General features: G+C 40.4%; 1 protein-coding gene across 2 annotated transcripts; it reads right to left on the reverse strand.

The window, feature by feature from the left end:
• Positions 1–642: 642 nt before the first annotated feature.
• On the reverse strand, positions 643–25,255 carry nipbla (NIPBL cohesin loading factor a). 2 transcript variants are annotated; one of them, XM_084551891.1, is made up of 49 exons: positions 24,724–25,255; positions 23,123–23,194; positions 21,551–21,700; positions 21,137–21,302; positions 19,957–20,057; positions 19,703–19,814; positions 19,424–19,587; positions 18,069–18,217; positions 17,486–17,576; positions 16,992–17,210; positions 16,561–16,812; positions 15,716–16,467; positions 14,460–14,667; positions 14,136–14,312; positions 13,742–13,915; positions 13,470–13,631; positions 13,246–13,349; positions 13,065–13,151; positions 12,723–12,954; positions 12,121–12,272; positions 11,927–12,007; positions 11,620–11,720; positions 11,286–11,415; positions 11,094–11,176; positions 10,612–10,744; positions 10,140–10,283; positions 9,890–9,976; positions 9,315–9,535; positions 9,064–9,166; positions 8,863–8,961; positions 8,588–8,734; positions 7,499–7,633; positions 7,197–7,295; positions 7,023–7,076; positions 6,821–6,929; positions 6,536–6,666; positions 6,274–6,414; positions 6,084–6,177; positions 5,737–5,891; positions 5,469–5,559; positions 5,142–5,315; positions 4,783–4,973; positions 4,533–4,640; positions 4,041–4,241; positions 3,365–3,511; positions 2,849–3,216; positions 2,580–2,754; positions 2,093–2,290; positions 643–1,998 (listed from the first exon to the last, which is right to left on the reverse strand). In XM_084551891.1, the coding sequence occupies exons 3-49, from the start codon at positions 21,612–21,614 to the stop codon at positions 1,636–1,638; spliced, it is 7,629 nt and encodes a 2,542-aa protein (XP_084408017.1). In that variant the 5' UTR covers positions 21,615–21,700; positions 23,123–23,194; positions 24,724–25,255; the 3' UTR covers positions 643–1,635. The 2 variants fall into 2 exon arrangements, with proteins under 2 accessions (XP_084408017.1, XP_084408018.1); XM_084551892.1 differs by having other exon boundaries at positions 645–1,998; positions 16,292–16,467; positions 24,724–25,253.
• Between the last annotated feature and the right edge of the window lie 2,024 nt (positions 25,256–27,279).

Raw genomic sequence — 27,279 nt, forward strand, 5'->3', positions numbered from 1 at the left:
GACTGTCCCGTAGATAAAATAAACATTGACTGTATGAATCGGTGATACTTCTGTTTAACCACCTAAATCTCTTTACTTGTGTATGTAATTTCAAATATAATCCTAAAAACTGCGAAAAAAAATTATATGTAAATGACTCCACCCAGTGTAGAATATTTACACAACCTATGATTTATAATCCTTAGAGTGTCTGACAGCTGGTAGCCTAGTAAGTGAAGCCATAATAAAAAACATAAAAATATACAAATAAAAATAACATTTATTTAACCCAGGGCTGGGTGCTTGGTTATGACAATGGGGCTAAAGAATGCTGTGGCAAAAGATCAGCAACTGGTTTGAGTGAACTAAGCTGGTCAAAAGTATTTGATTCAGTAAAATACATACTGTACATACTACTTAATGATTACCCTGACTGAATGATAAGTTTAAAAATGGCAACTTTCCTCAGGCAGTGTTGGACAATTCTTCTAGTAAAGTATTTTATATTGTACTACCTATGACTAATAATCCTCAATGTGTGTTACATGATTAGTATACAGTATAGTATGATTAGTATACAGTATAGTATATCCTAATATAGGAAAATCTGAAACAGCTAACTATGACAATACTGCATCATTTATATATTCTCTTATCTCGTGACCCTCTTAGTCATTTCAAGCTTGTCATTGTTTCAAAATGAAAAGATCAGATTAACACTTGGAGCCGACAAGTGACAAAGAGAAGTAGAAAATTTATTGCAGTATTTGTTCCACCAAAAGGGTACGAATCCCCTTTCCTCTTATTTCTAGGGTGACCTAATACAACAAAATCTACATTTACAAAATATCCTCCTGTAATAGGCCACATATACTGCATGCGTAGTTCGAAATAGAATAAATTATATTCAGAGGACTCTGCCATTGTACAGCATGGACAAATAAAAGTGAACAAAAATAAAAATTCTTATTTTTCTTTTTTTTTTTTCCTTCTTTTTTTTCCAAATATCTAAAAGCTAAAAGGAAAAACCATCAGGGTGCTATTAGTATAATAAACTCCAAAAACACTTTAATAAGAACATCAAAAAGACTAATTTCCAACATTCACTTATGTTTTATTCTTTTTTTTACAACTTTTTTGATATAAACATTTTAATTTTTTGACGTGTTAAACTATTATACAGAGTAGAAATGAGCAACTGGAATCTGCTGCACAACAGCGAAGGAGCTCCCACAACAATGTTAACAAAACATTTCCCTCCAGGTCTCTTTTCTGATAGCCTTTTAAGGGACAATTTGGGTGAATTATTCCTTTAATGCCTTCAGGATTCTATCCTCTGAACTTGTACACAAACAAAACATGAGCAGTCCCTCTAATATAAGTCTTATGTTTTGTGTCATTTTTGCAAGAATAACTCATGTAAAAGTATGTAGTGTCAAATATTCTTGCCCTCTTGTGTTTTCTTACAAAAATGAGGAAAGAGAGGGGGAGGGTAGGAATCCAGTGAAGTTTGGCTGTGTTGTTGGAGGTGGCAGGTTGAGGGGGAGGAGCAGGAGCAGGGAAGATGAAGATTTCAATAAAGTAGAAATGGAGCAGGGGAACAAAAAAAAAAAAAAAAGAAAGAAAGAAAAAAGTAAAAACATCACACGGGAGCCATTAGCTAGCTCCTCCTTCCCGCGCTGCATACAGTGAGCGTAAAGTCTGTACTATTTTGTTGCTCAGTTTGTGGTTGCTGGTCAAGGCAATCTTCTTGAAAATGATGTCCGACTCCTTAATAGTGTCCACCCAAGGCACCAGTTTGCGGCCATCGCGTTTCTTGGCCTCCGCCCAGGGCCCCGAGTAGGAGCCGGCCATCCAGTGGATGCTGTACCCATTGGAGGTCTTCTGGATGACTCGAGCAATTTGCGGTCGGTCTTTGTATTTGGGACAGCAAAGGGCAATAACATCCATAGCATCCACTGTCTCGCTCATACGGCCGGGATCTGAGGAGTCACCAGTTCGCCTTGACTTTCGAGAGGACTGCAGAGAAAACAGAATACAGGAAGGTTACATTCATTTTCCACCACAATTTTAATTGAAATCTATTAACGCAAACGTGATCTATCATTCTTACCCCAGGCGTCCTTTCGTCGCCATCACTATCATCATCATCAGTCTCTGGTCCTGCCTGATTGCGTGGACTGGGTCCTGACATGGGGCCGGGGCCTCCAAGAAGGGCGTTTATGGCTTTGTTTCTGATGTTAGCACTGGCAGATGCTTCTCCCTCCTCATCCTCTTCATCTGGGTCCAGATGCTCCATCAGAACCTTGAACTGTGCAGTGAAAAGACGAGAAACTAACTTTGAGAGGAAGTTTCACACTGACGTCTAACAAGCACAGGGGGCAAAATACTATTGAATCTCTTGAAAAGAAAATTCTTTGTGAACGAATTTTCCACAGATGTCAGAAAAATAAAATCATGTAACTAACTGAATGTACTCTACTCTTCAGACAATGAAACTGAAATAAAGATGTTTAGAAATAAACTTGTCGCCATAACTGGACAAATAACTGGACTAGCAAGATATTTGCAAGTAAGTCTCATGAACTTCAATCACTTACATCTAGGTACTGTTTGACTATCCGCTTTTTTACATCTTCTGTCAGATTGGCGCGAGCCATGTTGTTGGAGATGAAGTCAAGGGTTTGTCGCGGGTGGAACTGAGCGTTGCTTTTTCTGTTCACTGCCTTATCGTACACCTTGGCTGACTCGGTTGGAGAGTACTTCTGAATTTTACTGTTGAAAGACAAAAATATTTTTTGTGTTACAGAGGTTCTGTATATCAATTTAGATAAAGGCTGTGTAGAATTAAAGAGTATAGTGATCTTACCTGTCAGAGAATCCATACTGGTTCTTCAGGTGCTGTTTGAGAACCAGCAGAAGCAGGATGCCCTGAACGGCGTTGGCAAAGTCCAAGAGACCACTGGGATTGTCTGGGAGGAGCCTCATTACTTTCTCTGCATCGTCCACATCCAAATCCTCCAGATCAGATTCAGACTCTGAGCTGTTTGCGACAGGTTGTCTTGACTTTTTGGGCCGCCGTACCACGTCGTCACCATCGTTCTCACTGTTGTTGTTATGTTCATCGTCACTCCTGGGAAAATCACAATTCATCTTCTCTTCGTCCTCCCCATCTGACGTGTTCTTCCACTCCTTCTTTACCTTCTTCTCCTTACGCCTTGGCTCCTTTAACAGAAGCTGGACAGGGAGGAAAGACAATTTAACAAAAAACATATTATACACACAATTACATGTTTTCTTTTCTGGGTTGTGCTTTTGAAGAGTTTTAAAGACCACCTCAACGAACATTTTAGAGGCAACCTATTTTTCAGAAATGTCCCTGTACCTCTTTGAAGGTTTGCAACAAGTTGCTGCCAGACACGGACAGGGTGATGTCTATGTGGTGCATGATGAAGAGAGGCTCCTCCTGGCTCTGGTATGGGAAACAAGCAAGGTTGTCCGCGATAAACAGCAGCATGTTTACTTCTGTCTTCTGCAGAAACAAAGACAGTAAAAAGAAAGATCGTTAGTCAGTGGAAGGTACGAACGCAAGATGCAGTGTTTCATTTAAACCATTGTTAAGCAGACCTTTTTCACAGAATACATTTTAAGGTGTAGGGAAAACACAGGTGTCTTAATTATAGCTGCAGTCCACTTATGGGAGATGCTGTGTTTGATGGTTCAAAGTCGAGGCTTAATGGGACACTTAATGGGACCATCATTTTCATTAATACACCTGTGCTTTTCCTTCTGTGACAAGTCAAGAGGTCTGCCACGGAAATGGGCCAGTTTGAATGACAGTAAAATAGCTGCTTAAATGCATCTCTTCATTAAATATATTCTCCTTTGAAATCTGTCATAAGACTCCTATAAAATACAACTTTTTAAAAAAAAAATTGTCAAGACTCACTGTCAGCAAATGTGCAGATTTTTAACTTTCACCTGGCATGTAGGTAATCAGGACATGCCACTTTACACTAATGAGCACTACGCCATGTCAAGATGAGTGCAGGTTAACTCACAGCGCTGTCATCAAAGAGGTTCAGCAACGAGATGAGAAAAGCCCTCCGATGCTGCCGGTTCCCTCGGATCATAGAGAAGAGGTGGGAGCAGAGCGATGAGTGGGTCTCGTCCTGTCTGAAGCCCCGTATGATGGATTTGCGAGACATGTGGATGGCCTGCTGCAAACTGTATGACATCTTCATCCCAGCAACTGCCTTCATCTGAGACAGAATACATGTTGAAAAAGAAGCGTTACCATCTTTCACTCACAGTAATATTCTCATACACAGTGTACTGTAAATATTTTAAAATCTCATCAATCTAGGGTCAGCTCACACATACTATCATATTCTATCAGGTGCTAAGATGTTGCTGGATGACTGAGTAGTCATCTGTTGCTCATTCTATAATGACGGTTGTTAGTGGAAAATGGTTTAATAGGGATTTGTTGTACGGATACAAATGATTTAGCTTGCTTAAGTCACTGAGTAACAAAACAAACGCCAACTCACATGGATGAAGCCTGTGTACTTCTTGTCAATCTCCACCAGCTGCTGGTCAGCTTTGTTCCTCATGCTGGGCTCTGGGTCTGTTCCCATCGCAATGAGGTAGGGTACACACTGCACAAATCAGGTATTTTTAGTTAACATGCGTTTAACCCTCACACACATAAAAACTACATTTTACTGCTAAAAGAAAAATGTAATTGTTTGATATTCATATCATATTGGTAGATTACAAGCTTTGGCTTTTACTTCTTACCTGTACAGGATGAATGAGTCCCTGGTTGAGTGTGAGAGCTATAACGTTGAGAGCAAAGTGCCGTACACTGGACTGGGTGTGGAAGAACGCCTCGAGCACCTGTTTCAGATAAAGCTGCATGATGGAGCTGCTCATTCCTGAAGAGATGTCTCCCATCTCCTTCAGATCCTCCTGTTTGGACAGTTTCTTCCCTACAAGGACACAAAAGACATAGCGTTCATTACATAATACAATGTTATGGCAGACCAGTTTAACGACGTTGATTGTGTCATCAACCGAGTCTTTATATTAACACAGGACAAAATACCAGAGCGCTGAATCAAGAAGCTGTTTAACTACAGAACCACAACTCAACTTACATTCTCTGTCTGCTTCCTGCATCCGTGTGTCCTCTTCCTGAAGGTACGTCTGGAGATTCTTGAGGATCTGGATTTTGAGGTTGATGGAGGAGGCGCTGTCAGCCAAGATGCCGTTGTACAAGGTCTTCACCTCGGGCATAAACATCTGGCTGGGATGCATGATCACAAGGAAACCTGAAGAAAGACGGTGACAAGGAGCAAAGCTGTGTTAGAACAAATAAACAATACCATCTCCTTCTACAGTACATCATCTCCACATATTCTAGCACAGTCCCGGCCTTATCGCTGCTGACAGCTACATCAGTCAAAATTAAAAAATGTTTTTACCCAAGCCGATGATGGCTTTGGTCTTGACCTCCTCGTCATCATGTTTGGTGAAGTATATCAGCAGCTCAAGAACTTTCTCCTTGATAACAACCTGCACACAACATACATAAAACACGTAGCTGTGAGATAGATCACATTTTAATATTCACAATAGCAGCAGTAGCAGTCTTAGAGTAATGGAGTGGCTAATCTTGGCTATGGCTCAAAATATAGTTACAGTAACATGTTCTCCAGTTTAGGATTACCAAACACTACTTTGCTGTCTTACCTTGTTGGTGCCCTTGAACTCTTCCAGATCAAAATCAAAGTGTCGTGCCAGGGCACCCACAGTGAAGAGCGATCGCAGCAGGAAAGGCTTGTTTGCTACCAACGTTGTGCTGTTAGGGTCCTCCTGATGCTGAATCTTCAGCTTGTTAAGTGCACCTGGGAAAGATTAGAAAGTTTGTATCTTTTAAGTGTTTTCTGCAGCGCTTCTGGCTAGGTCAGAGTCTACATTTACTCCTTTTCCACCAGTGTATATTCAGTCACTTTAAATAAAAGTTGAAAGGTAGTTACATATTGTTAACACTGTATAACAGTGGCTACCACATCAGAGTTGCTAAGTGTATATCTCACCATAGAATCTGTTGAAGCAAGCCCACACAAACTTGTAGTTGTGCGTAACTTTGTTGACAACAGCTCCAAGACAGCTCACACAGTGCTGGACCACCTAGAGAAAGAAGGGAAATTTATCAAGACACCTCTGCTTACACTTTACCTTTTACAGATCACATGTACAAATTTCTAAAAAGCAGCTGGCACTCACAGTCATGCCATATTTGATGATGAGTTTCATGAGGTCTTCTTCGATGGTGGCAAGGAAAGTTTCACTGGGGTGCTCCATGAGAGGAACCACAAGCTCCAAGATCTTTGCCACGTTACAGATGACCATGAAGTCATTGGCAGTCTGCAGGGGAATCAATACATGAATTGTACATTATGATTAAAAATCCACACCCATGTGAAAGATCACTAAATATTTAATTAGAATAATTTATTTGACTAATAATTGAGCAATAACAACTTACGTTACACTTTGTGGTCAGGTAGGGTTGCATGGTCATGGCATGTTTGACCATGAGCTGGGCCCTGATCTTGCTGAACAAGTACAAGGTGGTGATACACGCCACTAACCGTGTTGAGTTTACCCCCTTGCTCTCTGCAGAGGAAAGAGGAAATACAAACCGTAAAGAAAATGTAGATAAATTACTTACTTATGACGTGCACAGAAAGTTTAAACATAAACACGCATGTACGTTTAATTCTACACAAAAACAACTGACTTAGTAGGTAGTTTAAAAAAACATGTATACCTGCAAGAGACTCCTCGTACTTAAGGATGTGCTCAACCAGGTTGTCAACTAGCTGAACACAGGCCTTCTTGGCTGGCTTGTACGATGCATCCTCTTCAGATTTGAGAAGCTGGAGCAGAAGAGACAACATTCACGTTCAAAATGTTTTAAAGCACAATATTTCCTCACCTGATGAAGCAATTACACAAAATCAGACACTTACATTTTGAAGAAGCTGTTCAAACCAGTCATACCCAGTGTCTCGACACGCTGCAACCTGAAGAAGACAACAAACAGGTTGAGGGTTGATAAAAAAAAATCCATTCGTTTTTGTTAAGGTATATCATTTTTATGCTGGAGAGAGCTGGCAAGTAGCTGGTAAGTGAGTTAAACTTACCACATCAGTGATGTTGAGAATCTTTCTGGTCATGGTCTCTTTGTCGTGGGCTGGAGTTGGAGTAAACCACAACTTCTGGAATGTCTCATTCACCAGTTTCTATTAGCAACACAAAAATCATTTGTTTAGGTTGATATTTTTACAGATCTTTTAAACTCCAAGATCTGTGAAAACCTAATGCAATATATAGACATTTCTCTACAAAGATAGATAAAAATAAATAAATACAATTCATAAATGAACGGGAGTCATATCTCTACAAATCACATGCATGAAGAAACAAACAAGCAGCTGCTCCATACCTTGATACCTTCCTCGTCATTAACCCTGCGGATCATCCTCACACACATCTCAGTAATCTTGCTGAAGGTCGGTTGCTCCAGACAGATGTCTCTGAGGATCTTGATCACCCGTTTTCTCACACTGATACCAGTGTCCTGTGCATCAAAAATAGTTCAATTCATTCAGGGCCACACAATGTTCTGTAAATATTACATACAAATCAAGGCTCATATTTTCATTTACAGAACAATTTTCTGTATTAGCTGCAATAGCATTTGTTTGCCAATAGGTGGCGGTATAAGACTGCAATAAAGGGTGAACTTCTCATGAACCCTCCTGAACATTTCCATGACAACAGGCACAACAATTTCAGTGCCTTCACCTCCCAGATGCCAAGTCCAAAGGATAAGTAGGAAGCTTTTGTGTTTGACTGCATTTCAGTATGAATATGACGACTGCATACATCACAAGGATCAGTGTTAATCCTAAACTCTGAACAGCTCAGTTCAATCACATAAAAGCAAACCTGAGACAGCCCAAATGGACCATTTATGAAACTTTTTTTTATTATTATTTAATCTTTGCTGTGATTCTCTTGTAAATTAAGTGGCCATAAAAAATATTCCCTTCCAAGCACAAGACGTGTACAGCACCAGCTGTACAATATCACACTAGTTTCAAACAAGATCAGTTTACAAAGAATAGTTTATGAGACTCTTAATGTGCAACTCTAAACTGAAAATATATTGTGGGAGCCAGCCAAACAATCTCATTGGAGTGCTACTCAAATAAAGCCCATCAATACCCTTCAACTGCCAATTCACAGTATGATGATTAATGTCACAGCAGTGAAGTGCAAATCTATTTCAACACATTATGTCTTCACTATACATGGAGAAAGGCATAAAAATAGACATAAGAATGACTTTAAAAATATCTCTAACTGCAGCATCACAGTGGGATACTCTGGGTCTGGACATCACGAAACAACTGAACTATTTGCAACAACACTCGTTTACAAAGCGTGCTGTAGTTTGGTAGGGGACGTGTGGGTAGCATTTAACTGACACGTCAATTACTATAGGTCTACTTATGTTTAAGTAACTCACCAGTATCCTCTCAATGAGCATGTCATAGTACTGCTCAGTGAGTTGGGGTCTGCTGAGCACAAATTTGCCCAGCAGCTCCACAGCTGCCTCTCTCACACTGGTGGAGTTGTCCATCAAACGACCATGTACGCCACGCTGCATGTCAGACTACAGAAGAAAAAAGGCAGAGTCAGTGAACAGGACAGGAAGACTACAAAATAACTTGCATACAAAACAGAACAGCAAGAACGTATATTTGATCACCCAGGTCTTTGCAAGCATAGACCCACACGTACCCTTGCCAGTATGCTGGGGTCCACGGCCACAACCTCAGACAGACATTTCATGGCTTTAGTCCTTACAGCGATGGCACTTTCTCCTAGGACTCGCAAGATCTATTAAAAAAGTGTGCAAAAGTGTGTTTTTTTTTTGTTTTTGTTTTTTTTACAGTTTCATTGAAAACAAAGACACCTACAGTAATGAAATACAAACCGTACCTGTGTTAAATAAATATCAAAGCTCTGGGCGAACGGCCTCATGGAGGCCAAATAACGCACGATCAGACAGGAGTCCTCATAGTCCACAGTGTCAGAGTTCATTCTGGTGAGAAACGAAGTGAAGAAGAAAATCGTACAAAATGATTTAACTAGCAGAGAAACTTTGACCAACTGTGACAGCAAATAAGACAAACGGCAGGACAGTGCAAACTAGAAAGAAGGGAATAATCAAAGAAATTACAAATCCTTACTTCAGAGTGGCGAAATGAGCTGGTATGGTCTTAATGATGTTGCGCAGGAACTTCTTGCGCTTCTCAGCACGCTGCATAATTTCACCGGTAGTTTCCATCTCCTTGGCGTGTTGCGGTCCATCCGATGAGTCCTCATCCTTCGGATTCTGGTTACGCATGGACTTCTCAGCTTCTGTGGTGGCGTCTCGGAACCACTGGGCAATGTAAAACTTCCTAGCAAACTAGAAAACAAAGAGGGTCCAGTAAAGGTCTCAGTAATAAAACTCAACAATTATATTAACACACAGTAATTGATAATGTAAACAAATATTCGTATGTGTGCCTTCCATATGTGGCTGAAAAGTTATTTATATTTATATATTTTACACAGCATTATATATTCATATTATTATATAACTTAAAATATCTTTATATCCGTTTCTGTGTGATGAAGCTACTGGACACTGAATTTCCCTCAGGATGAATTAAGTATCTATCTAATTTAATCTAATCTAATGGCACTCAGAACAGAAATTTCACATATTTAAAGCTCCAACAGTGTCCGCACTTGCACATTCGGGTTAATGTAAACCTACCACGAGTGAGGCATCAGTCTCAGCGTTCTCCTCAAGATAGTCCAGGAGAGCCTTCTGCAGCTGCTGGGTTTCATCACTGCCCTGAGTCTAGATACAAGCAGAGAGAACGAATACAAATGAGTCATGCCAATCCAATTTCAGCCAAAAAAAAAAAAAAAAAGCTCTATGAGACATTTTCTGCTCATTAATATGACTTATTTTTCTCGCTACAAAAATCAACAGAAAGTGATGTCAACAAACACTGCCGTACCTGTTGTAGGATACGATCAATTGATTTCTGGTCCATCTTGCTCGTGACTGCATCCTTCCTTAGACGGGCAGCAACTGTGCCCAGATAGTCTAGAGACGCCACCCTCAGAGCCATCTCTGTCTGCTTATTACTAAACTGGTGAACCTGATGGGAGAAAGAGACAGAGAGGAAGAAAGGAAGAGCAGAAGAACAGATGTCAATAAGAAATTCACTTGGACTGACAATGACTTTAATTTGCTAAATAAATAAAAAAAACACATCCAGTGATTGGATTTACGTCTTAAATAAAAAGCAAATCTACCGATGCTATAGAAATGCTCAGAACGCACAAAAAAAGAGGATTTAGTTGCAACCCCCATAAACAAAGGGTGGTAAAACTGCCTCTGTTATTATCTGGATCATGTATTCTTGGAAACACTTGAGCATAATTAGTTTCATTTCCAGTATAAAGAAATATCTTGGTTATACTGACCAGCAGTCTACCGAGCAGACTGAGCAGCAGCTCTGCAGCAGGCCACTCTGGTTTGTTCACTGTTGAAAGCAGATCCTGCACGAAGTTCTCAAATAATGGCCGGTAATCTTCTTCTCCCTGCTTGCTGCCACACCTGAGGGAGGGGAAAGGGGAAAGAAGTGGCAGAGGGGGAAAGGGGTTAAGCAACCAGGAAACATCAGGAACAAAGGGAACGCACAACGACATGGATTGAACGGTAGTGATTATAGTCAGGGTCAGAGAGCCAACAACCAGTAAATTAAACTTTGTAAGGCTGAAGATGCAGAGCAGACAATGTTTTGAGAAGTAGGTTTCTATATTGTTTGTATCTCATGTAGTGCCAGCGTGAAAATGTGGACACAATTGTACAAAAGAGAAAAAGTTGTACAGTCGTCAATAATACAGAAGATGACAAAATACAACTTTAGTAGAGTGCAACACTGAAGTCAAATAAAAATGATTACTTTTTGAGGAAGACTGAGAGGAAGTTTTGCGCTGTTCTCATTGCCGTCTCATAAGAGTTGGTTATCAACACATCTTGATCCACCTACAAAGAAGAACAAGGCCTCTTAAGTAAATTATATATGTGTGTTCTCGTTTATAATAATTGTATATTTGCTGGTGTAGAGGTGTCCTGCATCAGACTGTACTCTCACCTTGGTGTCATACTCTTCGAAAACATCCCTGTCACTGGGGAGGTGGACCACACACTGGATCAGCTGCAGCACCAAAGCAGTTACCATTTGGATGTACAACGGCTCTCCGTCCTGGTCTGAGCTGTTCAGCCTAAGACACAAGAGGCCGGGACACCTGATTAGTGACTATTATGAATAATATCCAGGAAAATAATGGCTGTGGGTTAGGGGAGCACAGCTTTACACCGGGATATTTTTACCTCTGTTCTCAATAATTGTTTTGCAACAGTGACTGCGAGACGATTGATGTCTTATCCCTGCAATAAAAAATGTTAATTGATGTAAAACAAGTTACCTGAAATTCCTGAGGGAGCGTTTGCTGGTTGGCAGTCTGGCCAAAGAGGTAAAGATCTCCTCCAAGATCAGCTGCCGATGCTTCTCATAACGTGAGAACACCTAAAGATACAAAATAATTATCTACAGTCCACCTTCACAGTAAAAACAAAAGGTACACAAAGAAATATACATAACATTTTGAAGGATAATTTGAACCGTAACAAAACGGCAATGTCACATTTCTTTCCCAAACTTTTGTTACCCAAAAATGTGGCTGTAGAGATGAGTGTTAAATAAGAATTTAAATTCAGTACAAAAATACTCACAGCTGTAACTAGTTTAATGGCACACAGCTGCAGCTCACTGACATTCTCCACAAAGAATGGAGTGATTCCCATCGAGGAAACCTGGAAAAAAAGAGAGACGAGCGTGAGCCATCATCTGGTTTACAATCCAATTTTTGCCTTGACGGACTGTTGACTGATTTCCAACACTTTTTAGAAGTGTTTCAAGTTTTTACCTGGAGGATGGTGGTGTCCGTAAGTAGTTGGATCTCTAGGAGCTCAGAGATGTTGCTGACAATGTCGCACACTTTGTTGTACAACATGATAATCACACGTTGCTTGTGCGTGGAGCATTTTGCGCGCTTCGCCTTGGAGCTCAACAAGCCACCTAGAAAAGTAAGAGTAGAGCATATTAAAAACATATTCTGTTTCTGAATAGCTCTGGTCATGGATAAAACAGCTCACGCCTTAAACATTTTCTCAAATCTGGAGTGTTTGTAATGCAAAGAAAAGGCAAGTGAAATTTTGCAAGCACACTGCTAAACTCCTCTTGATTTGTAGGAACCTTGTCATAAACCATACATGAGCTCACACTAATAAAATTCCAGGAAGTCATATATTACAAGTTGGTCTCAACCCATTGAGTTTAGTTTGATACCACTGTCATTTCTGCCTCCGTACAGAAGTGTCTATGATTTTAACAAGAGCTCAAATATTTTTAAAGAGTTTTCTCTGCACACCAGGGCACTAGCACTTTCACATTCCAAACTCATGAATTTAATTTCATTAACATCACACCGTTAGGGCCAAATAAAATATTAAAGCTCTTCATTGTCACCTCCATGTGGGTCCACCCTGTAGACGGGGTCATACTGTGGATACAGTGTGTTCTGAAGATGGAACTTGGTGTACTGCAACACCCGCTCTATGACGTCTTCTATGTAGACCGCCTTCGGCATGTGCGAAGAGGTCATGATGTTAAGAGCGGTCAGACAGGCATCTGCAGACTTGGTGACCCTCTCCATTATCAAGTCCCTCCAAAGTCTCTCCTCATCTTCAGCATCATGGTCCTGAAGACAGATATAGATTATATAGATATAGATTTGTACAGTGTATCGCCAACTTCAGTCACAAGTACAACCGCAAAGAAAAAACAGAAAAAGGGAGGATGGGAACTCACATGATTTATCAAGGTGGTGAGCTTGGACCCATCTTGAATATTCTTTTCCAGGATGTTCAGGAGCTTCACTAACTTGTCGGATGGGATCTACGAGAACAGAGACCGTTATGAGACCTACGCCTGGAGCAGCATCACATATCCACAACAGTCTAAATAAAGTGAAATAAAAACTATACAGTACCCTGCTGGAGATTCCCATGGCCTTAATCTTGGCAGACTCGCTGCCCAGCTCATTCAACTGGTGTTTACCAAGAAGCAGTTCCTGAGGTATCTCATCATCATCTGCTGCAGGACAACACAAAACAAATTATTAGACAAAAAATACAAGAAACTATAACTATATAGACTTTCAAAGCTGACATACTGACAGTAGAACTTTGAAAGCAAATCAGCACTGATATTTACCCATGGTAGTGAAATCCACATCTTCCAGATTTTCCAGTATGTTGTCGATGCTTGCCAAGAACCTCTTGAATGTGGACGAGTCCATTAGTTCTTCTTGTGTCAGCTTAGGTTCATAGGCTTTCCGCTTTTTCTGCTTCTCCTTCATTTTCATTTTTCTGGCAACTAAGGGAGCAAACAATTTTCTCTTGGTCAGATACCAGAAACATGTCACATTAATTTTGTACTGAAATGCAAAATTTCCAAGAGACGTTTTAAAAGGCTTGTTCACTGACCTTCACTCATGCTCGGCGGTGGCGAATCTTCCTCAGAGGAGTCCCGATAGCGGCTCCCTGACCCTCGCCGGCTGTCTCTTTGCCCGCTTTTCCGGTGTTCCCCTGATCCCCGTCGCTCCCGTTCTTCAAAATCCCAGGATCTGTCTTTGTCTCTGCGCTGCCGCTTCCTTGCAGCTGCAGGTTTAACGTAGAGAAGTTAGGCAACAAACTCTTGAAAATAAAACAATTAACAACATCGCAATGAACAGAAAGATAAAAGTTCAAAATCTAGATGTTTCTTTATGGAAAGAGTAATCTCAACTGTCGGCATATTTTGTGCCAATCAATTCCATTTTAACAATATTACTTAATATTACCAAACACTGGCGGAAAACAAAAGCATGAATTGACTCACATTCTCCGTTCGCGTCAAATTCGTCATCTGAGCTGACCTCAGCATATTTGGGTTTCTCATTTACAGTGCTTCGTTTCCTCTTATTCATTTTTACCCTTTCACACAGGGGCATTGTTGACTCAATCTCTGCCAGCAGCTCTGGGGGCAGCTCTTTAAGAACTGCTGGGTCCATACCGCCTGAAAATTTGACCACAACATTTTCGAGTTATGTACAGACAATACCTTGATTTTAAGCTCATATAAAAATGCAGTACACAAAACATGGCGTGACTGATGAACTAAGCAAAACTGCTTGTGTGACGATTCACAGCTTTCTGAGCTTACTTTTGCCAGACTTTGAGATCCTGTTCTTTCCAGACTTGCTGTGCCGAATGATCCTCTGGATCTGGTCAACGGAAAGCTTTTTGAGAACCACAACAGGTTTGGGCCGTTTCTCAAAATCTTGCACCAAACCCAGCCTTTCCAGTTTAACCTTAGGCTGGCTCCACGTTTGCCCTTCAGCTGACCCGCTGCCATCCTTGTCGCGGTTGATCTGGGGGTGGAAATTAAAAGTCAGGCGTTAGGAAAGCTCTCAAGAAGTTTTCAAGGTCAAATATCCTATGAATTTACACATTTTCACGCAATCTTAAACCGAAAAAACATCAGCACCGTTTACAAAATAGAAACTCAAGTAAGATATGTAAATTGGTGAATCTGATGTTAATTTAGTGTCCTGATAGCAAAGACGTAAAGGTATATTCCACTGTTTTTAAAACAATATCCCCAGCTCTTAAATTTTATGTGATATATTGTCAACGCTTCAGCATCAAGGTAGCAAATACCTCCTGCCACAATGGGTAACAGGCCAAAAACTGAGTGGCAACTGTATAGTTTTCATTCCTCAAAATTTAACTCCAATTGTCCAATTAAACAATAATACAATATATACAGAGCATACCAGTAGGACCTCTCGGGAAAATAACAGTTCTCATTAAATATATTTATTTGGTCCAGGTGCACTGCTTTGTGGGTGATAAGCTGCGAACTCTAAAGGCTGGCCATGTAGTCTTGTACACTTTGTCTTTTTTTTTAACCAACCCTTTCTAGAAGGGCAAACTGTCAGAATATTAGGTCAGCACATTTTACAGTCGCGGGGGCATGTAACTGTGCGTCACACCATGTGGCTGATGGTAGCTTTTCACTGTGCTGACAAGATAGACATGGAAGCTTCACTGTAAAGAGGCTACAGACAGTGAGTCCTTCTGAGGAAACATTTACACATGAGGACTATTTTAAAGAACAGCAGTGGAAGATTTCTTTAACGTACTTGCTTTAGTTTACACACTAACAACTTAATAAAACAAAAACAACTTCTACTTTTAACAGATGGTTAGGTGTGAGTTAATGCATTAACAGAATTTTAAGACCAATCCCAGGAATTTAAAAAAAATAAATAAATAAATAAAAAAAAGCGTACAAATGGAAAAACAAAAACAAGAGTGAGTAAGGGGTGTGATTTGGTTTGATTGGTTGACTGCAGGCAGTGACAGCTGAATGATTGGTAGGTGAGTAGATATTTGGTTTGGGTCGGTCCAGATCACCTTAGGGATCTGGAAGTTCTTCAGTGCGCCGCTATGCCCTCCCAGGAGCTGAGCAGGGAAAGAATCTGGGATTTTAGCACCAGATGCCGATGAGGCCGGTTTGGAACCGTCTTGCCTATTGCTGCTCCGACCGGGGTCTCCAGTAGAAGACGGCCGAAACCCAGACCTATCTCGATCACTTCGGCAGCGAGAGTCAGGGGACCGTCTGTCTCGACTGCCCATCTCGCTCCGATGCCTCCTATCCCTGTCAGATTCGCGGTCCCTGTCTCGTCCGTGTTCCCCTCGACTAGATGACTTCGGCATCTCAACCCGTCTGTCTGAGGACTTCTCATCATGACGGTGCTTTGATGACTCCCGACCATCTCTCCTGCTGTCATGCTTATCAACCCTGTTCTTGATGACTTCCGGCCGCCCATCTGGTTTCAACCGCAAAGCTGTATCAGAACCCTCCACTGCAGCCGGCCCACTAGCTGGTTCTTCAGGCCAGCGTTGGGCCTCAAGGGCTGGAATAGGGGCAGCGAGACAGGGGTCCAGCTGGCCATCAGCTCGGCCTGCCTGCTGTAGGTCGATGCTCACCATGAGGGGAGGACGGCTGGCACCATTCCCAGCTGCAGTAGCCTCTTGCGGAGTTAGCTTGCCAGCGTTGCCCCCTCCTGTTGATCCACTGCCTGGAGCACCTGTGGGGCCACCTGGTCCCCCTGCACCTGGCTCCAGGGGAAAGGAGTCTTGTTTTCGCTTCTTCAGAGGCTTGTCTGTAAAAAAGAGACATGAAAGTAAAATAATCGTATCAAAGCAACATGCACAGTTATTAACTATATACTCATCTATACAGATCTCTTACACACCTTTATCTTGCACCTCTTTGGAGCACTTCTCACTAGCAGCCTCTCGTTCTATCCTTTCAATTTCAGCAAGGGCGTCCAGCTCTGCTTCGTCATAAGGGGAACTGGGAGGCTGCAGACCACTGGCACCGACTGCTTGCTGGGAGACCTGCTGTTGCAGCCGGGCTCCTAGATTTTGCTGGAGAACAGGAACCTGCTGAAAGCCAAGTTCTGACTCCATATTGTCCGAGTTCTGATCCATGCCCGGCATATCACCTGAGATATGAATAAAAACAAATTTACTCAGGTGAATTAAAAAAGAACAACATTTTTAATATGGTCCAAGAGGTACACAATATCTCTTTTCAGCACTGCTAATTGAAGTAGAGATACTAAAACTGAATGAGTAACAAAACACTGAATCAAGCCAAGACGGGGCGGACACAGAATCTTACCTGGAGGATCCGATTCATTTGATTTCACCCTGGACAGCTTGAGGGTCAGTTTTGTAGAGTCCTTGTTGGGAGAGCTAACAATGTCGTACATATCTTTCTCCTCTTTGACTGTGGGGGTTTTCTTCCTTTGCTGGAGCTGCTTCTGGTCAGGGCCTCCTTCCCTTGGCGATGGTGCATAGGGAGGTGGTGACTGGAGAATCAGTGGAGGACGAGAGCCCGCTGTGAGGAAGCAACAAAACGTGGAGAAGATGAAAGTTATGAGAATGAAAGTCATCCTTCCGAAGGCATAGAAACCACAAGCACCCAGAACAAAGAAACAGCAGTGTGGTGGCCACTGAAATTGCTACTGAAGGATGATGGACTCAGACTATTCAGCAGCTGTAATATTCACATCATGAGCATTTCAGAGATTGAAGATGCTTCTCTCTCAATAAAGAAAAGGTAGGTGAGGCATATGCGCTGTAATGCCTCTTTTCCTTTTCCAGTTTCCTTACTTTTGGGTGTTCCGTCGCTCCCTGCTGGGGAGCAGACCGACTGTGGAGACCTCAGGGAGAAAGACGGGTTCCTCATGGTGGAGTCACCCTCCTGGAAAGCACACAGAGAGAACACAGATGTAAAAGCCATGAATTAATTGTGCAAATTATTCAGTGTTTGCTTTAGTCGTGCAGATAGCAGTGTTTTCCCGACTATATCTTGCCGTCTCCTAGCATCGCCCCACAGTGGGAAAAAAACTAGACCAATCCCACCTCAAAACCAGTGTTCATTTAGAAAATTACTAACTGCAAAACCAAACCCATTCAAGATGAAGTTATAAACAACGAAATATATCTAACACAAATATAACAACCCACATTTGTGGCTCCGCAGGTTTTACTCAAAAATCCCTTGGTGGTTGGTTAACATTACATAAACCAACCTTAAGAACATATTGCTCAACATCACTTTCTTCTTCTCCTTCAGTTTGTAAATTGTTATAATCTGCAGTTTCTTTAGTTTTTCCTCAAATCTGACTGGTGTTGTCCATTTGTTACATGATATGAAACGTACAGTGTTTTTATCACAGGCTCTAAGACGTACCTCACTGCCCAGTCGGTGTACAATGTTCATGTAGTCCTCAGTACCGTGTCTGTCTGAGTGGTGGTTGGCAGCGTTGGCCATCTGCCCTGAAACTTTGCCCTCGTGGAGATTTCGTATCCCACCAGGAACCATGGGGCTCGCCACAGAAACTGGTATATTAAAGAACAAAGAGGTTATTTCATCATTTTAAAATCTTCCATCAGTGAGGTTATTCATTGCTGAATTTAAATGCTATGTTCAGCTGCCTCAGGAATTCCAAGAAAAATACCTTGAGACCCAGAACATTACTATACAAAGTAAATGATATTACACTAAACTAACAGACTGGATTGTAAGTTCACTGATTTCTTGTGACTGCAAACTGCAAATTTATTGCGGTCTTTAGCCGCTAAGTAGACGTCTATAAATCACTACTCGGTTGAAACAAACCTGTTCTACCTGTTATCGGTCATATACTTTACCAGTGAACTAGTAGTGTATAATTGTACCAGAGCAATGCTTTGCAACCCTCTAACTGCAAGGCATAAATATTTCAACCAATTTTTTTATTTATTTTTTTTTTATTGCAAGAGCTACAACTGTCACTGCTGTCAATTATGTAAACACAGGACAAAAAAAAAATAAAGCTGAAATCTAGTGAAATAAAATGAATGAAAAAGCAAATATGATTTTACATTTATTTAACATATAAGACAATGACAATATGGTGACATGCCAGTACCGACTTATAATGCCTGCTCTAGCGAACACAGGGGCTAAACTCATGAAATAACAACACTGTCCTATTTTATACAATGGTCATTTAATGTTAATTATCGTATTTCTTTCCATTTGTGTATTCTTAATGTAGCCAAATCTCGCTTTCTTTCTTTAAACTTGCTGTTTTAACATTTTATTATCATTTTCAACCGCATTACTTATTAAAACATTTGGGGAAATTTCTGGTTAAGCGATTTTATCAAGTGGGATAAAAACCATGTCGCTAATCTAAATGAATTTATTACAGCGTGTTAACTCCTTCTAGATGTTAGTCATAATGCGTTTGTAATGTTTTCTGAGATGACAGATTTAAGTGCACTTTCCATTACAAAGGCAAAAATCAAATCAGTCGTAGAAGTTGTCAGGTCAGAAACAGTAGTTCATCAATCTCTAATAGTAATTGTTTTGAAATAAAACAGCAATAAATAAATAAATTGGTAAAGTACATTTTATTCTAATTCCCTAATGACATGCAGAGTCAGACGTGTGAAAGTCATCAGCCAAAGGCACTGACAAAAAAAGGATGCACTGATCCCCATTTCACAATCTGTCTCCTCACGCACGCACGTGAACATGCAACACACACACACCCTCACCTTGTTGTATCTGTTGGTGTTGGTTGTAGCTGGGTGGCTGTTGGTGGGGATACTGCTGTATGTAACCGGTGGCAGGGCTCTGAGGAGTGTAGGGGCTGGGTACTGGACTATTTTGCTGGCCCATGTACCTGCTACTGGAACCGGTCTGGGGCGACACAAACCGGCTGCACAAAGTGGAGCAAAGAGCAGGGAGGTGAGAAAGCAAGTGGAAGGAAACTGCATGAACAAATGTAGAACAGTTGTAGCGTATGATCAGCTCAGTTTTGTAGCCTAACCCACCTCGAGGGATTGGGAGAAATCGCAGCCGGCTGGAAGTTTGCAGACTGGGCAGGGCTATGCATGGAATTTTGGGTGATCTTGAATGGTGGTACCATTGGCTGCTGCATAACATCTGATAAGAAACAAAATAAAGTATGGACATGTAACAAATATCAACGCAAACCCTGTCTTTCAGGTTCAATTATTATTCTAGTGATTAATTGTATCACTTGAAATTTAACATCATAACGTGCACCAAGTATTTATGACCATACTTTTCTCCCTGAAGATGCCAGGGTTCCTGGCCAGCATGGTCTGTAGCAACAGTGGTGCATCTCCCTCTGGCTCATCGCTACCCAGGTTGTCCTTCAGCTCTCTGAAAAACCACACGAAACGGCACAATCACAATTTTAGAGGCATGTGGCCTATAATTCCGGGTGGAAAGACGTACCAATATATACAGTACATCATAGAAAAGAGAAGACCAAAGCAAGATATTTATAACTAATTTAATTATATTAGTTCTTTATGGGCCAAGCTGTAAACCAATCAGCATAAACAGTTACACTGTAAGATAGGATTTACAGGATTTCTGAATCAAATTAATGTCTTACATAGATTTGTCAAGCGTGTGGGTATGTCACAGGATTTTTGTCAATACACAATCTCGAGCACTTTATTGAATGCACCATTTCAATCTAATGTAATCAAATACAGCTCTGCCATAAATTAATTTATAAAGCTTATATTTTTTCACTTATGTTGCCCCCTCGAGTTAATGGGTAAGACAAAACACAAGAAACAGAATGCAGTTCAGTACACTATGAATCACTGCAAAGTTAATAAGCATTTTATAAGAAGTGCTGTTTTAATGTATTGCACCAGATTGAACAGGTGTTCCTAATAAAGCGGTTACAATATATAAAATGAGAAATAACAAGCAGTAATTTTAACCTTATTACACAGACAGAACACACTAAATTAGATCTTTTGCACTCTCGTACAAAAAGGACACCTGTTACGTTACATATCATTCATTCATTCATCTTCTATACCCGGTTATTCCTGTTAAGGGTCGCGGGGTACATATCATCAAAACCATTAGAAATTATAATTTCAAAACACACTACACATTTCTTGAATTTTCATTATGTATCATTTGCATCTTGCAAACTTGCCCACAGGGAAAGCCTTTTTCTGGTATGTGCGTTAGTCTTTCATGTCTCCATCTCATTAAAAATGCATCTTTTTGTATTTTAATTAGACAAAGAACTAACCAGAGTCTCTCCATCTCAATATATCGACATGGCACCACTTCTGTTTTAACCTGATTTTACTGATCAACTCCAAAGTTAAGTTATACATAACCCCAGGCTCTAACATGACAGCCCAACTATTTACATGGAAACACGCTGCCTCTGATATTCAGGTTGGGGTATACAGGTATACACTTACATGTGCTCTGTGGAGACCTGGTTGAGGCCATGGGCTAGCTGGGAAGCCAGAGTCTCATCTCGACAACCCAGTAGACACGTAACTTCCTCCGCAATCCTCCCATTATATAAGAGGCTCTTAGTGGTGGTGGCAGGTAGAGGTGAAGGGAGGGGCAGCTGGTTCAACACTGAGGTGAGAAGAGATAGATTTCATAGAGGACATAAAGATGAGAAAAAAATATGCTGAGAAACAAGCATGAGAAATACAGGACACATGGTCATAGAAAATTAGAGGGAAAATGCAAACAAGGAAAAACTGCAATCACAATTTCAAATTTTGTAGAGACAGGCAGATTATTTCAGATTTACATTTTCGACAGGAATGAGCTTCAACAACTTTAACAGTGTTTTTAGAGCACAACTGGGCAACACTCACAGTCTGTGAGGCTAGCGATCCCAGCAAGAGTGGTGATGGGAACATGAGGCATATCCCCATTCATGCTGAAGGTGAGGGTGGGGGAGTGTGTTGATACACAGGTAGATTAGGGGGCCGATGGACGACACCCGTCCTCACATCTCCTGGCACCTGGGATAGGGGAAGGTTAATAAGGGAGAGCGAGAGAAGGACAAAAACTGCATGAGTGATGGACAGGAGGACAAAAAAAAACCCCAGAATGTTTCAGTGTTTCAGACAAATAAAATAGAATTAAAAAATAAGCAGATAAATGGAAGATAAAAAGAAATAAATAGTAAAAATTACACAATAATAAATATTATTCAGGAACACCAAAAACAGACTCAAATGTAAATTAATATTTACTGCATATACTATGTCTGCTGTTATGGATATTGCATTTCATTTAGTACAAATTGTACCTGCTGCAAAATCAACAAAGCACAAATAAATGTCTCACTAGATCCAGACAATCTGGGAAAATACCCCACATTCTTCACTGTACATTCAAATGGGAACTCTGGCTTGTTTATTACTAGTTACATGGTACTGATCCATAAGAGAGTAAACCTCAGTCAGTGGTCTTTGCATGCAGGCATGTCATACCGCTAGCATGAGCGCAGGTGAGATGTCTAACTCAATGTTTGACAGATACAAAAAATACAAAAGCACCAAGAATTACACCCAAGTTGCAAGCTTAGGGGACAAAGAGGACCTGCTGTTCAATAACATTGTGGTTCTATACTGCCATTTCCTACGTTAAGCAGCAAGAGTACTGTAAATTTTATACATGTGATTGTTTTAGTAACAGTACTTCAGCATATTGATTGATTCTTATTATCACTGTTATTTTGAGTAATTTAAAAGTCATTTCAGATATACACGTATACCTCAAAAACAGACACACAATGTACCCACATCTTGATGGATTTGTCACATGCATGGAAAATACACAGCAAGAAAAGGCATAAGCACAACAGCACAACACTAACATTACAGTATTTTACACGTCTCATAGGCTTATCGTGTTGCACAAAAGAACGGCTTATGTTTGTGTGGGATTATTACCACCGGTATACAATTTTTCCTGAAACTTACTCCAGTGAATAAGCCTTGACATTTTGATTGCTCAGTCTGCAGTGTGTTTCACAAACATATGGTTAATATTGCCAATACTGCGAAATGAACAGGTAGTCAACTGACGTTAATCTTTGTGTTACTTCATTTTATAAAACTATAGGGTTTTTAAGACGCATCTTATTTAGGCAGACTGGAAAAACACAACATTTGCGCTCGTCTTTAATCCCACTGCTTGCTAAATGCCCTTGACCTCTCGAGTAAGACTGTGCAGGCAGTCGAAGAAGATGAAAATGTCGGCTGCAATTTCTAGGATATGAAAATGCTGCCTGTCATGGGGTCTTGCTCTGTCTACATAATTCTGCATGACACAGAATTTTGATCAACGTGTTAAACTTATACACAAGAACATGCACTAGCTTCAAAGCCCAATAACAGCCAATAAAGACGGGTCAGGCACTGAAACCATTGTGATACCTTTTCGAAGAATTCTGTGCAGTCTCTGGTGGACTCACTGACATTTCAGATAAAAAGTCCAACCCCTTCAATCTGTTGAAAGAGAAAATAGCTCTGTATCAGACTTTGTGACATAAAACGGCATTTGACTTGTTTTTGAGACACTCACAAAAAAAAAAATGTTGCACCCACAGGAGTGACAGCGTACACGGTCACACGTGCATTTCTTATTTGCAATGACCCCGTCATTACTGACAACCCAACAGAATGCAAAAGTGTGCAGCACTGTTGACCCTAACGTGAAGTCCCTTTTAATGACTTCTAAGATTACAAAACAACTTTTTCAGCAACTACTGCTTATCACGAACGCAATGTAAATCTGTAAACACCGTGCTGCAACTCAACCAGAGCAGAGAGCAAGCCATCACGGAGGTCACAGACTTGATACGGGAAACTTACTCTGCACAAAATAACCGTTACATCGCGTCAACGGACCGATATTGTAAACATTGCATTAGCAGGCGGTAACGTTAGCATGCTTAGTCTGTGTGGTTTCCCTCTGTACGCAGGGGCTTGGCTGACAGCTGTGAGACTGACAGGCAGGAGGCAGCACAAAGGAACAGATGCACTGTGATGGTGGCGGCAGTAGCGGGGGGCTGCATCCTCCAGAAGCCAACAGCCACTGTATGCATTCTGCAAACTGGCCGATTGCAGACAGCAACTACACAGTATTTACTGTAGCCAAAGAATCCAAACATAAAATAACATCTAACAGCATGCACATGCCCCTCAAAGTGAAACAGCAAAGTAACTACAGCTGAGGCAACGTTGTGTGTGTTGAGCCTAAACATTTCAAAACAAGATCGCGACCACAGACAACATCACCCCAGCCAAGAGCTCCAATAAACAAAAACACAACGTGAGATCTCAGAAAACACTCACTAACTCAAATGTTAAGCTAAGTGATATTAGCGTCCGTCTACATGTTTATGTTAGCTTAAATGCAAAGCTGCAGCTCGATACGTATGAGCAAAACCATCAGCGCTACACAGGCAAGAAGTTGACTGCCTGCATCTTTCGTGCTAACGGCGAAGCTAGTGTCACCGCTTACGGTAGCTGCTAGAGCCACTAACGCTAGCTGCCTAACATTCGCTAACAACAATAGTCGTTTTTTTAATAGCTAGCTAGTTAGGCTAACTAGCTAAAACTGTTGTTGGTTAGCCTCTAACGAAACCCCTCATTCAAATAAAAGGAAGACTATTCAAATAATACAAGGAAGCGCTAGTCGGGGTTAATGAATGTTAGCCAATTTCTATTGAACTCGGAAAAAAACCCGACGTGTTTGTGAGTAAATGAAAAAGGCAACAGCACAGAGTCTAATTCCGTGGCAACGGCCCAATCCTCGGGCTCGACAAATGACATCCAGTTGAGGCCGTGCGCCTCGGCAGAGCAAAAACACACCTAGCTAGCTTGTCTGGCTAGTTCGCTAGCTTCCGTTACCTCCCGGTCAACGATTAACGACGCCGTAGGTGGTCTTGCAGCAGAACATTTATTACTGCTATTGCTAATAATTGCAATTTAAAAAGTTAGAATCGCAAAGAGAGGTATGCGATTTTATTTACCTTCGGATGTTGCGTGCAAAGGGAGGGGAATGTTTTAGCTTGGTTTGTGTCCGTGTCCGTATCTCTAGCTCCCCCTTTCTTCTCTCGCAGCTCCTCCACAAGGAACTCGATTGGCTTGCCAGCTAGCTGATGAGCTAGCTTGCTAGCTATCAACAATAATCCGGGTCGGACTGAGTCGTTCTTCTTCCGTCACTCAAGGGTGAATGTTTCAACGTACATTCGCGGGGAAACATTCGTTCTTCGAAGTTTCAGTCGGTCTACGCCGACGTAAACACGGAGCGCAGCCAATTTCGACAGTAAATGAGAAATATGACGATTGTTGCGATGATCAAGAAGCTCTCCTCTCGTAGAACAAAATGCCGACCGGAAGTTCTGCCGTCTGACTGACCAAAGATCTCAGGAGTGACTCCCTCCATCGGCGCCAAACAAAATGCCATGCAACGTTTCGTCTGTGAGCCGCTAGAGGGCGCTGCAGGACAAGTTTATTTCCCGTTTACAGTAACGGCAACTGTAAACGACTAGTCTTAGTTTCACAGAATAAATACACACATACACACATGTTTATTTTTAAATATAAACAGTACAGTATATTTTTAACATAGTGCCAGAGAGTGCTGTAGGACAAGTTTATTTCCCCTTTACAGTAACGGCAACTGTAAACTACTGATCTTAGTTTCACAGAATAAACACACACATAAACAAGTTATTATTAATTGCTTTGGATGTATAATTTAATCACTATAAAAATAGATCACTGAATGCGTGAATTCCACTGGGCATTTAAATAATAATTTTAAAAAAAGCAGCCTATTTTAAAAATATACTGTACTGTTTATTTTTAAATATAAACAGTACAGTATATTTTTAACATAGTGCTAGAGAGTGCTGTAAGACGAGTTTATTTCCCCTTTACGGTAATGGCAACTGCAAACTACTAATCTTAGTTTCACAGAATAAATACACACATAAACAAGTTATTATTCATTGCTTTGGATGTATAATTTAATCACTATAAAAATAGATCACTGAATGTGTGAATTCCACTGGGCATTTAAATAATAATTTAAAAAAAAGCAGCCTATTTTAAAAAATATACTGTACTGTTTATTTTTAAATATAAACAGTACAGTATATTTTTAAAATAGTGCCAGAGAGTGCTGTAAAACGAGTTTATTTCCCTTTACAGTAACGGCAACTGTAAACTACTAATCTTAGTTTCACAGAATAAATACACACATAAACAAGTTATTATTCATTTGTAATTTAATCACTATGAAAAAATAGATCACTACCACCCTATACCTACACATATTTTAAATATAAACAACACAGTATGTTTTTAAAATGGGCTGCATTTTTTATATTTTTAAATATAAACAGTGTAGTGTATTTTAGAAAATGCATTTTTATTGCATTTTGTTTTTACACTCAAACATGTCTTCTGTTACGTTGTGATGGAAGTACTATCTTTTAGTAAAGCGATAATACCTCTTGAGATGCGCAGTTGCAAAGAAATAGTTAGCAGCAAAAACTTACTCGCTATAGTTTATTAGCTACACCAGTGAAAACACATGTATCCTTATACAGTAGTTGTGCAGTAAATCTTCGCTTCATGAAGGTTCTGGTATTCTGCGTTTATTTAAAATAACTGAGAGAGCTGTTGACCAAACTGTGTTTTCATTTAGGAGACTGTGGTTTGTCTTACTACTGAAATGCCTTGTACCAACACATGTTTCATTTATTTTGACAGCCCTGTTTTAGTTAGTGGGCTAGGCTACATAACAGAAATTTAATAAAATTTGACAGCACCACAAACTGCATCCTCCAAAATGATCATACATTTGAATTACCACATTTCTTACACTGTTTCATCATGAACTGAGCCGTATAACAGTCATGAAGGGGCATTTAGTGCAGATCTGTTTAGTCTATATTTAGTGTTACAAGTATTCATAATGCTGTATAATGTTATTTATCATATATTACATATGGTACATTCACATCATAGTTTTGTTGTTGCCAAAGGTTAAATTGGAACTAAATGACTTAAACTGCAAAGTAATCCAAATTGAATGCACTGTATTATAAAGCATTGTCATGTTTTAGTCATCAAAAGCTGTAACAATACATTCAAATGTGTTAAAAATACAGTATAAAATGAGCTAAAACAGAAATAAAATCAAGAAAAATGCAAGAACCTCGCATTTGAATAATTTCAGGCCACTTTCCATCCTCGCTGTGTGGATGCAAATGTCAGGGGGTCGTATATTTTTAACATTTGGAGATTCATTTTAAATCAAAGTACAGATGAAGCGGTATGTTATGATGAAAGGTGATGATAATGTTAGTCGATAAAAATCTCAACATGCATTTTGAACAATTTAGAGACCCTTTGCACGGGAAGTACAAATTGGGGAGATTTTAAGGAGATAACATTTTTAACTTCACGTTTTTGAGACATGGTATCTGTTGAAAGAAAGAAAGAAAGAAAGACTAACCAATCAGTGTTGGTTAGTATTATTGTGTCCCTCTGGGCATCTCTCAGGTATGAAGAGT

Source organism: Chelon labrosus (genome assembly GCF_963514085.1).
Source record: "Chelon labrosus genome assembly, chromosome: 9".
Taxonomy (NCBI): Eukaryota; Metazoa; Chordata; class Actinopteri; order Mugiliformes; family Mugilidae; genus Chelon; species Chelon labrosus.